At 39.0% G+C, this 13,164-nt stretch overlaps 1 protein-coding gene across 5 annotated transcripts in view; it reads right to left on the reverse strand.

The window, feature by feature from the left end:
* atp2b1a (ATPase plasma membrane Ca2+ transporting 1a) overlaps positions 1 to 13,164 on the reverse strand; it is a 56,288-nt gene that overhangs the window by 29,003 nt on the left and 14,121 nt on the right. For all 5 annotated transcript variants that reach the window (XM_047389365.1, XM_047389361.1, XM_047389362.1 and 2 more), the window contains one exon: positions 2,853 to 3,347. In XM_047389365.1, coding sequence (XP_047245321.1) covers positions 2,853 to 3,045 — 193 coding nt within the window. In that variant the 5' untranslated portion in view covers positions 3,046 to 3,347. The remainder of the gene's footprint in view (positions 1 to 2,852; positions 3,348 to 13,164) is intronic.

Genomic DNA, 13,164 nt, shown 5'->3' on the forward strand with positions numbered 1-13,164 from the left:
GTGTGAGACACACACATGGTTGAGGGAAATAAACGTGAGGTTTGATATATAAAAGGCAGTGTTTCTGTATGAATTTAAATTTGTCGTTTACCTTTTTAATAGATGTGTAATTATTTTTTTTATTTCTTCTCTGTTTTTTGCTCTAAAAAAACTGCAATTTTTCACTCAAGTACAGTACAAGGGTTCCATTTTATCTGGGTAACATTATGCTTTTTGTAAAGAAATATCTTTACAAAACTAGAATGCAATATGGAAGTGACACTTTATGCACTTTTTTTGTGACCATTTTCACCACAGGTGCAGCTGGCACTCCACTGATGTTAATTCAACCAGAAAGGGCTGAGCTTTTGACATCTTGATGTTAGAACTTTGTTTTACCTGCCGATGCATCCTTTGCTACAAATGCTCATGCGTACCACTCAAGATAAGCTGTTTTATTGCTTTTTAAGAGATAAATGGATTTAATCACTTGTTCACTCACATTTTCTCTTTCATGTATTTCTAATCCTCATATAATAAGCGTAACAAGTTCAATGAAAAATTAAAAGAATGTGCCAATTACTGGATTGTCAGAATAATCGATTACTCGAATAATGCAACTCTACTCTAAACTCTTAACAGACTTTCAAAACAAGGATCGGTTCAGTCCACAAGTGCGCACAAAATAGACTCAATATAATCCTCCAGAGTCCATCTGATCTGAAAAATACGTTGAACAGCAGAGTCTGAATTGGACAGTTTGCCAAGGATGGTGCTCTGGTCGGGTCCAACTTTTCTGGGAGAATTCCCTTGGGGGAAACCCCTGCAGGTTAAGGCTGAGAGTTGAAAGTCAATGACAAAGAAGTTGGGTGGTCACAGTTCTGTATCCAAGCACATAAACGCAAAGTTGAGTGAAAGGAAAAAATGTGGCAGAAAAAAAGGTGCACAAGCAGCAGGGATCACCGCAGATATTGATATGCAAATTCCATTCAACAATTTGGGGAGAGATCACAAGGCGTGGCCTGGGACTGGAGTCAGTGCTTCAATGGAGCCAGGGCACACTGGCATGTACAGGACAGGGGCTACAACTGTTGCATTCCTTGTGTTAAGTAACTCCTGAACCAAAGACAACATCAGAACATCTTACCTTGTGTAAGAAAAAATCTGAGTGAACTGTAGCGCAGTGGTCCAAAGTTATCTTATCAGATAAAAGTAAATTTTGAATTTCATTTGAAAATCCAGGTTCCAGAATCTGAAGGAAAAGTGGAGAGGCACGCAAACCAAGTTACTCGTGACCCAAAGTCAACATTTCATGCTGCACCTTGCTTACAAGCTTTGTGGAGATTACTTTATTTTCCAGCAGGATGTGGCACCTGCCCATAATGCCAGAAGTACCAATACCTACTCGGCCCTCACCTGACCTAAACCGCATAGATGATCTGTGGAGTATTGTCGAGAGGAAGACGAGACACCACAGCCAACAATACAGACGAGTTGAAGGCTGCTGTTAAAACAACCTGGGCTTCCTTAACACCTGAGCAGTGCCACAGACTGATCGCCTTCATGTCATGTTGCACCGATGTAGTAATTTCACGGAACAGGAGCCCCGATTAAGTATTAAGGGCATATCCTGTACAGCAATTGAATGCTCTTTTCAACAGAAAGAAATGTATGTATGGCAGTCTCCCCTCTTTCATTGGTCATATTTACTTTTCTTAGAAACGAAATTACTGGTTTTCATTAGCTGTAAGCTATTAAATTTTACAAAAATAAAGGCTTGAAATCCACCACTCCCTATGAGTTTTCTTTTTTCCCCAATTGTTGAAATGACATTCTAATTTATTAACATATACTTGCACACTCTGGGAGGTGACCAGATGAGAACAAATGCATTTACAGAACAAGCAATGTCACTTATGTTAGTAATCCTACAGCAACATGACACAGCTACATGCACGTTTAGACAACGCACACTCTGAACCAATAAATGCCTTCCTCACTTATTTTTTCTCTACACAGCTCAGAGACTTCTATGCTGCTAAAAACGGCGAAACGTAAACAGGGCACACCACTTTCACCATCAATAAATGAAAGGTCAAGATTTGCAAAGTAAGCTAATGACTGTGGCAGCAATGAGAAATGTTTTCCGCTGCAGTAAAGCTCGGTATTTATCACATTACTGTCTTTTTGATGAAGGCCAAGAAGATTTTTCCTCGCTTTGAGGCACTGCGTACAGCAGACTGTTGCCGTTGCAGTGAATATGTGGTGCCGTTTTAATCTGGGATCAAACTGAAAATCCCCTCCCATAAGAGTTCAGTCAAGGTCATACTGACGATTAAGCAGACTGTCTACAGAGAGACAAATTCAGAGGTAGGAGGGGGGGAAACGGTGACAAACACAGCCCAGTGGGATTCTTCTGCCAGGTGAATATTTTTAGAGAAGGTAAAAAACCATTTCAGGGCGTAATAAATAATAACTAGAACAAAAAGATAACGCGTAGAAAGCCGCACTGTTTTGTCTGTCGCACGTGAGAGTGTGACCTGCCTGAAGACTGGTGCTGTGCCCAGGGAAACAGCTGGTCTGTCTGAAGCCTACACATAGAAGCATGCACACACAGACTGAGAGGTGAAAGGAGAGAGAAGCAGGGTGTGAGGCACATTAGCATGGGCCCTAAAATAGACCCGGATAGGCCCAGGTCTGCTTGCCTGGCCACCTGTCAGGCATATGAACATTTCCAAAGAAGTGAAGACAATGTATGCCTAATGTAGCAATAACATGTCTTCAAAATACTTTTGCACCACATCATCACCACCTAAAACAGCTCTCACTACTAGTACTGTTGTTTTTCAAATACAGAAAAAGAAATACTGTACCATCTGTAGGTGATGTTTTTAAACGGCTGCAGAGTGCTTGAGTATCTCCGTAAGATTCACCAATTTTGCCTATCGCCTCAGCACCTCTCAGCTCCATTAAGGAGCGCAGTTCTTTGAGTGTGCAGCCAAACTCCCCATCGTGGTTGGCCTCCACCAGGGAGTTCTTCACGCCACTGTACGAGTTGTTTGCCATTGCCTGGCTTCCTGCTGCCACCCAGTCTTTTGCACAGTGCTGCTGCTTTGACCCAACAGTGGGGCCAAAACAGAGAAGAGTTGTCCTTAAAAAAATAAATACTTAAATCCTCAAGAGTGCCAAATCACCGACAGTTCCCATAAACAGCTGACAGGCCCTTCACAGGGAGCTGGAGTCACATTTCAGGTGGTAGTTTAGGGATATTACAAAACAGGCCATTATATCCCTTGGAGAGCTGAGTTCCTAATCGTTCATGGTGACTGAGGAAAGCCCACAAAGCTGGAGATCACCTTGTTGCAGATCTGAAAAAGAAGAGCAAACTATAAGACAATGAATAATGACACTGACAAATTGAATTTTAGATGCAGGAGCATAGTGATACATTTACAGACTGCTTTTAACAACTAGGAAAAAATGCCTTTACACAGTCCACACGATCCACAGTCTTCAAAAACTGAATAGTTCATTTGAAATAAAGGGTGCAATTCAAACTTAAATAGAACATGGCATATCTCTTTTGGGGAAGGTCTTGGCTTATTTTCTTAATCTTGTGTTATCTGTCCAAGAACCCATCAGAAGTACCCTAACTCTTGCATGAATAGGACCCTAAGTGATTCATAAATCAAACTGATTAGATTCTATTTTACGCAGTCTAATCCGTAATAATTCAGTCCAGGTTAAAGCAGTCTACAGTTTTTAGTATGTTGAACTTGAAATTATGAAATAAGGTCCAGATTTATAAATCACACTGAGAGAACCTGTTCATTTCAAATCTCCTCTGGTATCATGGGTGTCAGAAAGCGGCCCTACTTGCCCAATGATTGGACTTTAAAAAGATCAAATACTCATTAAGGTTGCAAATCACTTTGTTCTTGTGTTGACCCCTAAACCATGCCACCCCGGACGGTGAGACTTTCAACATTTTTTGCATCTAAAAAGCTTCTTCAGTTGTGATTATGAATTCAGATTTCCAAGCTAATGTACTGTAGTCTGTTATTTGAGTGACATGGATCATTTATCCACCCTCCTGTTCGAAAGGTCGCTTGGGTCGTTGTCACTTACCGACTGTGGCTGTATCTTTCAGATCTCTTAGTGTGTAAATGGTTATGAAACCACATTGTAGCCTTCTCCCGAGGCTACCTATTTTAATCTTGGTTTCTCTAATTATGTAGAGATGACTTCCTCCACTCCTCTTGAATCATCCATTTTCTCTGTTCAAAATATACATGTTATGCATCTAAAAAGCTGTGCCCCCAGCTCAGCTTTGACCTGAGGTTAGTTTCTGTATCATGTACCATGGTTTCTGATAAGCAACTGCTCATTTTATCCCCACTGGAAATCCTTTTGCACCTGAATGGGGCTCGTCTTGTGTTAATCTGTTTCCTTCTTCGGGTGTACCAGTTTCTACCTTTGGGTGACGATTGGTTAAAAATTTGCCAGGATGTTGTGTTTGCGGAAAATCTGAATTTCACCGATATCCCCAAAGGATAAAGAGGACAGTTTTTTGAATTTGTTTGTCATTAAAGCCCTTTCAGAACCTATAATTAAAAACTAAAGGGAAGGTGAAAAGCTTTCAGGAAAATACAGAGAGGCAATTACCGTCTTCTCAGGCACATAGGATTGCCATGGTGCGGATGACTGGTAATCTACAACATGTCAACAACTCATTTGGTACTATGGTAATAACTTTGTTTTGAAGAGACTGGAATATTAATTAGAGATGGTGGAACTGCAATGGGTTGGCTTATGTAATAGGATCCAAATTCAGGTTACTCTATGTTATGTAGAAAGTTTTCTTCTGCAGCAAAATACCACTATTGCTCTGAAACAAACCTGTACCACTGTAAAACTAATATAAAACTGAGTGGTCCCTTTAAGAACATAATTAAAATGTAATAAAAACAACTACCACACTGCAACTAAATAATGGTACATGATAAAAGCAAAGGTATTACTCTCACATTTACCTATCAAATGTATACAAATTACTACATCTTAATTAAATCCTTTTAATCAGCATGAACTAATGGCATAATTCTAGACCTTGGGATGAAATTTCTAAACCGAGTACACAAAGGGTGGGAGTTATTTTTTTTTAAATGTGCTACCGAGCAGTCCACTGAACCTGGATAATGCACAAAGAACAAGGACAAATTTAAATCATTTCAAGAGCTTCTTTCATAAACAGTCAAACATGCATACAGCCACACAATGAGCTGCAAAACTGTATTCGTCGGTCACACCTATTACACACATAGAGGTAATATAATACCAATAGAATTAAGCTTTTTCATGTTAAAGAGTCTCTTACAAAATACTTAAAGTGCTTATGGAGTTTTGAAGGTTTCTGTGGTAGCACCGATACTTTTCCTGCATGCCTCCCTCAGGCAATATTGTCATGAGACCAAGTAATAATTTCCACTGTTTTGCAGATCATACCCAGCTATATTTGTCTGTGAAGCCAAGCGATAGAAAGCTAGTTAATCACAGGCATGTTTTAACCATATTTAGGTTTAAATGACCAGCAATGTTCGGTTGCTGAATATAAACAAACCAATTTTATACTTCTGCCCCAACACCTTAGTAACATTCTTACTGACCCCATTAAGATGTTTGTGGAGAATATGTGTTTTTAAGTAGGATACGTCCTGTCACTCATATTTCAGTTTGTTAACTAGTTAACTATGAAAAGTGTTTGAAATAATGAAGCCTCGTCAAAAGCTGATGCAGACAATAATAGTGAATGCCACTGTCTCTAGTAAATCTCAGATAAGCTGCATTGAAATAATTCTCTTTAATCTAAAAGAATTTCAAAATCCTTCTCACATGTTTAACACATAGTGATCATGCTTCTTGGTAACTTAAATATGTTTCCATAACTCCCAATAAGAGCAGTTTATAGGCTAACTTGTGTCTCCTAGCGCTTCCAAAGTTTTAATGAGAAGATTATTTGAAGAAATCGAAAATACAATACTTTTAAAAGAGGATAAAATATAGGAAAATGTTTTTTTTTTTTTTTTTGGAAATTACACTTCACACTTTAGGTTAAAAATATAATAGATCGTATGGCTTATTTTAAAGGTCGAGGTGTGAGATGGTTACTAATTTATGCACATATTCTTGGTAACCGGTACATGTGGGAGCACACATTTAAAGCTGGATGTTACATACAGGTACCGGAGCAACAGCTGCTGTTGTGTTATGAAGACAATGCCGGAGCCACACTGGACTGAATACCAAACTGGCCTGCCCGTCTATGCCGACTTGTTATCTATTCAAAAGTTCTACAGCACAGTGAAAGAGACAAACACGACAAAGGAGGCCCCAAACTGTCAAGCACCTCAAAACCTTTAGTAAGCAAGAATCACAAGCCATCGGCTTTTAAAAAGTTCTGGAAAACCTTGGGAGTGGTTTTAAAACCAGCACAAATGTAATAACTGATCAAATGAAACGTGTTATTGTAAGTGGTATAAAATGTCAGTTAGTACACCTATTTAAGAGTACAGGCGCCTGTATGCATGCACTCCTTGACTTGAACTGTTAGCTGCTGATTTACAATGTAAGAACAAAAATTGCAGTTTCTGCACTTTTACAGTGAACAAACATTTAACCTCGGCCTAAAAGGAAGAGAAACTCGAGGCCATGAGACAAAAACCCCAGGAGTGCTGAGGCATCATGCAAAGTAAGTCATAAAGCTGTCCTTGTTTCCAGATTTTTCTATTCAACCACAATTAAAATGACGTTTTTTTTGACAGAGAGATGGTGCAAAGAAAAGCTTTATACTGCCAACAGGATTTCTGTTGTTGAATGTAACATTTGCTAAACACAGGCCTAATGTTTCGCCAGAAGCTGCTAACCTGAATACAAGAATAGTACTGTCAGGGAAGGTTCATTTTTTCCTGCTCGTCTTTCTCCCCGAAATTATTTTTTTTTTTTGGACGGAGTTTACTCTGCTCCAAATTGTGCTCACTGTTAAGCAGTTTTCCTACTCTTAGTCCCATCCCTATCCATATCTTTGGTTTTTAATTCAGTTACTGATTAAATATTTCACTGGAAAATGGGACAATCCTTTCAACAGCTGATAAATCTTTCACTCATTCCTTAGATGTAAACAGAAGTGACTTAATAGCCCCGTATGAGACCTGTAAACGGTTATCAATTCAAATAGCACGTCATAATTTTTATTCCTTCTAAGGAGTGACAATATTACTTAATCCAATGCATTCAAATACATCAAACTACATATTACACTGTTTTTGTTATTGCAACATATTTTAAATAAAAAAAAACGGCAGAGGTACTTTAGATATACATGTCCTATGATCTGATAAAAATAAATTTGAAATGTCTGGATAATAATGATCATTTTTTACATTTAGAGTAAAAAGATGGAAAATTGTAAGCCTGAGAAGACCATCCTAACTGTAACGTAATGAGCTGGCAGAAATGTAAAATGACCCTAAGCTCACTTACACCTTAGCTACAAAGTGACTTAAGGACAGCAGAACCAATGTTTGGAGTGGCAGTCACAAAATGTTGATCTCAATCTCATGAAAAAAGAATCGGGGGCAGAGCTGAAAAGGTGTGTGCGAGAAAGGCGGCCTGCCACCCAATACTAAGAAAATGACCACTTCAGAATTTCAAGAGTTATAAACAAATTCTAGTAATATTTTTTTTACTAGTTATTCTGGCATTGGGGAAAAAAAAAAAAAAAATGACACTCCAAACTGACCTAGAAAAGAAACTTTTTTTGTCAGATTTAATGTCATAGTGAGAGCAAAAAATTGTTCTTTGCCTTTTTACACATTGAAGGGAAGTATCAGCTCTCAACTGTTTCTAAACACGTCAAACTACATCATTACAGTGATTTTTGTGCCGTTAAAAACATGTTAGTGGGAATATATTTATATATAACGTGTGTACAAGTGCAACTCCTACTCCTTTGTCAGGATAGCTCTGAAAAATCTTTTAGTCAACAGAAATTTAGGGATACAGCTATGAATAAGAGAGAGGGGGTGAAATCGGATTCAGTGTTTCACCAATAACCCCACGAGACTTAACTGCTACTGACGTTTACTCCTGTTAACCAGAGTCAGAACTCCTTTTAAATCCAAACTTGCACTGGCAGTGAGACAAATACTTTTCATATGTAGTTCACACAACCCTGCCTAAAACAGAATATAAATAAACTCAAACACACAAGGGTGTTACAAAACAAAGGCAATAATCCTGCCCTCACAAGTGCACACTGTAGTGTGCAGAGTGAACTACCAAGTGACTAATGCTTGTCAAAAAGAGCTAAATTAAAGAATACAAATATGCTAAATCAACAGCAGACTAAAATTCCCTGTCAATTGGATTCAAATTATTTCTGATAGTCCATCTCTGTGGCGTAGATTGTTAACATGTGTACCCAAATCAGTTTAGTAGAACTATGATGCAATATGTCCAGTTGGGCAAATAGCATTAGCAGTGAAAGAGAAGACACATCTGAAACTCAGTTGGACCAAGCATAGAAAGCTTTTCCTACGTGGAAATCTAATTAAAATACAATACAGCCTTTTATACAATGTTCTTACTCAAAATGTTGAACTAAACAGATTTAGGTAAGAGCAATTAGCTGGTATGGAACAAAAGCGCTTCTTCAAATAAAATATGTCATTGGTAAAATCAAGTGACTAATGTATGCAAGTCTTCAACACCAAGTAAAATATTCCTGCAATTTAATTTTGTCAAGTGTCCACTACAACTAAAGTGACCCCTAATTTAACTGTATATTGTGAGGTATTAATGCAGGTTTTGTCTAAATCAATTAAAACGATAAACAGACCAATGTATGATACAGCAGCTCCTCTGACAAATCTACAGCGATGTGAAAAAGTGTTTGCCTCCCATTACAGATTTCTGTTTTTGCTTTTTCGTCAGATTTAAATGTTTCAGATTCAACTCATTTTAATGTTGGATAAGGATAACCTCAGTAAATACAGAAAGCAATTTTCAAAAGATGATTTTAATAATGATCTCAAGTTGCCTACAAATCTGCATATCGTTTTATGAATGTTTGCACGTTTTTGACCGGAATGAATGTGGCTCTACTGTAAAGGTCTTTAAGTGGTTGGTATGACTGGAAAGGTTCAGCCACAGACAGTTCAGTTCCTTTACCATTAAAAAAAAAACCAAATCAACCTAGACCAATGTGAAAAATTAATTGCCCCCTATACCTGATAACTGTCGAGTTTGAAATCTTTCAGCTGTCAGAGAGGTTCTGTTTAAAGTTTTTATTATGTCTGTAGGTCAGGTAATAATTGGGACTGGGTTTGATTTGTAAATTGAGCTCAGCTTTCTAAACACAAAGGTAGGGTAATCACAGTTAATTCATAAAGAAATCTGTAAGGGGGACAGACACATTTTCAAAGCACTATTTAAAGCAGGTTGGTTTGGTCAGCTTCCAGCCAACAGGATTTTTAAATATTTAAAGCTGTCTTTTGTTCACTCCTGCTTGTGGAGCACCCTGTCTGGGCCAACTATTCAAGGCAAAATGCAAGAGATTTTGGAGTATCCGGTTATACCACAGTTTTAAACAGCTAGCGTTTCAGAACTGCTACAAATTTCTGTCATTCCATTTCTAGGGTTTAACGCTCCAACAGGGAGATGGCAGAGTGACTTATGTTTTCTCCAGCTGCAAGGAGCATAGAGTTATAACAGCACTGCGCCTGACCCCACTGTTACATCACACTGCTGGTCAGCTGGCTGAAAGAAAGCAACTACACTTATCCCTTGCTTACAGGAAGGACCAGTGTGACCATTCAGAAGAATGTATGAACAGTCATGGTTTGGAAACTAAAGGAGCACCACATTTCTAATTTAGTAGATGTTTATAAAATGACTTACACTTATGTTTAACAACCACAAATATATATTATTCTGACAGTAATGTTGAATGTGTTGTGTTTTGGCAGCAGTAGGAATAATGTTCTATTTTATATAAAGCTTTTACATCATGCCGTACATGTTTTACATTTTTATGTAAATGCTGTGAAACCCGTGCTCAGATCAACTGCTGTTTCGTTCAAATTGAAACATGAAATGTATCTCAAAACCAACTCTTACCCTGTGTGGGCTTTAGACCAGACCACTTTGTGTTAAACCAAGTGCTGCCTTATGGGATTTACATACCACATCCGGAATATGACCTTTGAACTGCTATGTCGTGTGGTTTCTACACCGTTTAACTGTTGCCGATCCTCTGATGAGGGTACCCTACACCTGTGGTTACGTTCTACTTTTGTAATGTTTCACCTTGCAGTACCTCTCTTTACCCAACATTATGTTTTGTTTTTTGCATTACATAATCCTCTATACATATAATATAGATTCAGTGTTTTTATATGCTCCACTGTTGTGTAAAAGAGGATGTGTAAAATATTTGTTAGCACACTTTTTTCTCAAATTCCAATAGATGTTGGAACTCAAATCTTGAGATAAAATCTTAATTGTTTTATTGACCTCTGTATGATTCCTCAGATGTCTGACTATTCAGGAACCAAGTGGGTAAACCACATGTACAGCAGTCTACAGTAACGCTTTTTCTTCCCTTGCTTTAACATCCTTCTTTTACATTATCACACTTTACAAGTACTAACAATGCCAAATTGAAGAAGTGCCAACATTTGCTGCGCCGCTTCAGTTTAGAGTTGCGGAGCGGGTCACATGTCACAACAGTGGAAAATCATTGTGATTGGATCTCCAAGCCAACAGCTGGCGTGGTATGGTTGAATGACAGTGGCTGCAGTTAACCCATTCCACACTACAGCAGCAACACCACAGCCTAGCACCTCTGTGTGACGATATGACCTGAAGAGCAAAGACTTGTAACTCTCAAGCTATTTAAGGCTGTTATCTTGGATGAGTTGTTCACCAAAACTTCCAACCAGAGGCTGTGCAAGAGGAAGCCAATAGATAGGACGGCAGTGGTCTTCCTATTCTCACTAAGGAAACCCTCTGGCAGTTTGAACACCTCCACGTGCCAACAACCCGATGGAAGTCGAGGATAGCAATTCTAATTCTAGGGATCCCTCCGCAGAAGAGCTGCCTAATGCGAGATGTGGTATTTTTAGCTTCGCCCAGACTGTCCCCTCCCCCCACAGCCAGTTGTAGCTGAACTGGGTCACGCCATGTAAATGCGGAGGGTACAAGCAGAGACACCCAGCCCTCCTTACGCCGCCCTGCTTGCAGCTAGGAGTGCTACTTCACCCCAAAGACTGGAACATCTACACAGCTCTGAAACGCTGTCAGGCTGCGAGTCAATGAGAATGCACAGTCAGAGGTGTCATCGGCAACACATTCAGTGCTCCACGGCACATCTTTCGTCTGGGAAAGCATGCAATTCTTCCCAAAAATGAAAGAAAAATGGATTTCCAAAGTAGTTAGTCTGAATTAAGATAACATACGACAAAAGGATTTCCTGAACTGGCAGATTAATTTAATTAGCATATAATTTAGATAACCATTATGCTGAAGAAAATGTTAAAATTAAAAAGAAAAAAAGAGGATAGGCTTTAAATACGTGTTCTTTGCTAAAAGGCCATTTAATAAGCAGCAAAGAGCACTATCAGAAACCTGCATATTATGCCTCGAGTCATAGTTTTTACAGTTGCTAAAATCACACAGGGTTGTTACGTCAGGCGCACACAATGAGAACATTCTTACTAAGTATTCTGGAGAAGGTTTGCCCTGTTTAAACGTTAGACATGACGTTTGTGATGAAGTGAGAGCGAACTTTATTGTAAGATCAAAAGAGCTCTTTACAGGCTTCAAAAGGAAGATTGTAGCTGCTTACGAGTCTAGAAAGGGATTCAAAGAAGTCACAAAACCGTCTAAAATTAGCCAAAGTTCACACCAAGAGCAGACTGCTAGATGTTAATAGAAATCTCCATGGAAACCTTAAAATGTAATTGCGGGTCCAACAGAAGGTATTTGAACTGTTGATATAAAAGTGAACGCCAATCAGAAAAAGACAGTACATATTTAACTTTCATGGGAGGTGTGCAAAGAGGAAACCTTTGCTCTACAAAAAAAATTATAATAAACACGTAGGCCAGGCTAAAGTTTGCCAGTCTAAAACTGAATTATTTGGATGTTGCAACGGAGGACATGTTTGGCATACACCAAATACAACATCCATTAGGACCCGGCCAACTCATCATACAATCCACCATGAATTCTGCTGTGTATCAGATGGCATGCTTGGGGACTGGACCCTGCTAAGTGGTGGGTGGTTGACACAAACATCACTTCATTATAGCCGGCAGAGCTACAATAACACCCCAGTCCTGCAATGTCAGTGCCATTGTTGTGGGATGTGGTCGGCCCTGAATGGCTGTCTTGTGACAGCCAGAGGCAGCTCACGGGAGGGAACATAATAATCTTTTCACCCATAACTCAGATCTACAGGTCCTTCTCAAAATATTAGCATATTGTGATAAAGTTCATTATTTTCCATAATGTAATGAGGAAAATTTTACATTCATATATTTTAGATTCATTGCACACTAACTGAAATATTTCAGGTCTTTTATTGTCTTAATACGGATGATTGTGGCATACAGCTCATGAAAACCCAAAATTCCTATCTCACAAAATTAGCATATTTCATCCGACCAATAAAAGAAAAGTGTTTTTAATACAAAAAACGTCAACCTTCAAATAATCATGTACAGTTATGCACTCAATACTTGGTCGGGAATCCTTTGGCAGAAATGACTGCTTCAATGCAGCGTGGCATGGAGGCAATCAGCCTGTGGCACTGCTGAGGTCTTATGGAGGCCCAGGATGCTTCGATAGCGGCCTTTAGCTCATCCAGAGTGTTGGGTCTTGAGTCTCTCAACGTTCTCTTCACAATATCCCACAGATTCTCTATGGGGTTCAGGTCAGGAGAGTTGGCAGGCCAATTGAGCAGTGATACCATGGTCAGTAAACCATTTACCAGTGGTTTTGGCACTGTGAGCAGGTGCCAGGTCATGCTGAAAAATGAAATCTTCATCTCCATAAAGCTTTTCAGCAGATGGAAGCATGAAGTGCTCCAAAATCTCCTGATAGCTAGCTGCATTGACCCTGCCC

This window comes from Girardinichthys multiradiatus, chromosome 17, assembly GCF_021462225.1.
Source record: "Girardinichthys multiradiatus isolate DD_20200921_A chromosome 17, DD_fGirMul_XY1, whole genome shotgun sequence".
NCBI lineage: Eukaryota > Metazoa > Chordata > Actinopteri > Cyprinodontiformes > Goodeidae > Girardinichthys > Girardinichthys multiradiatus.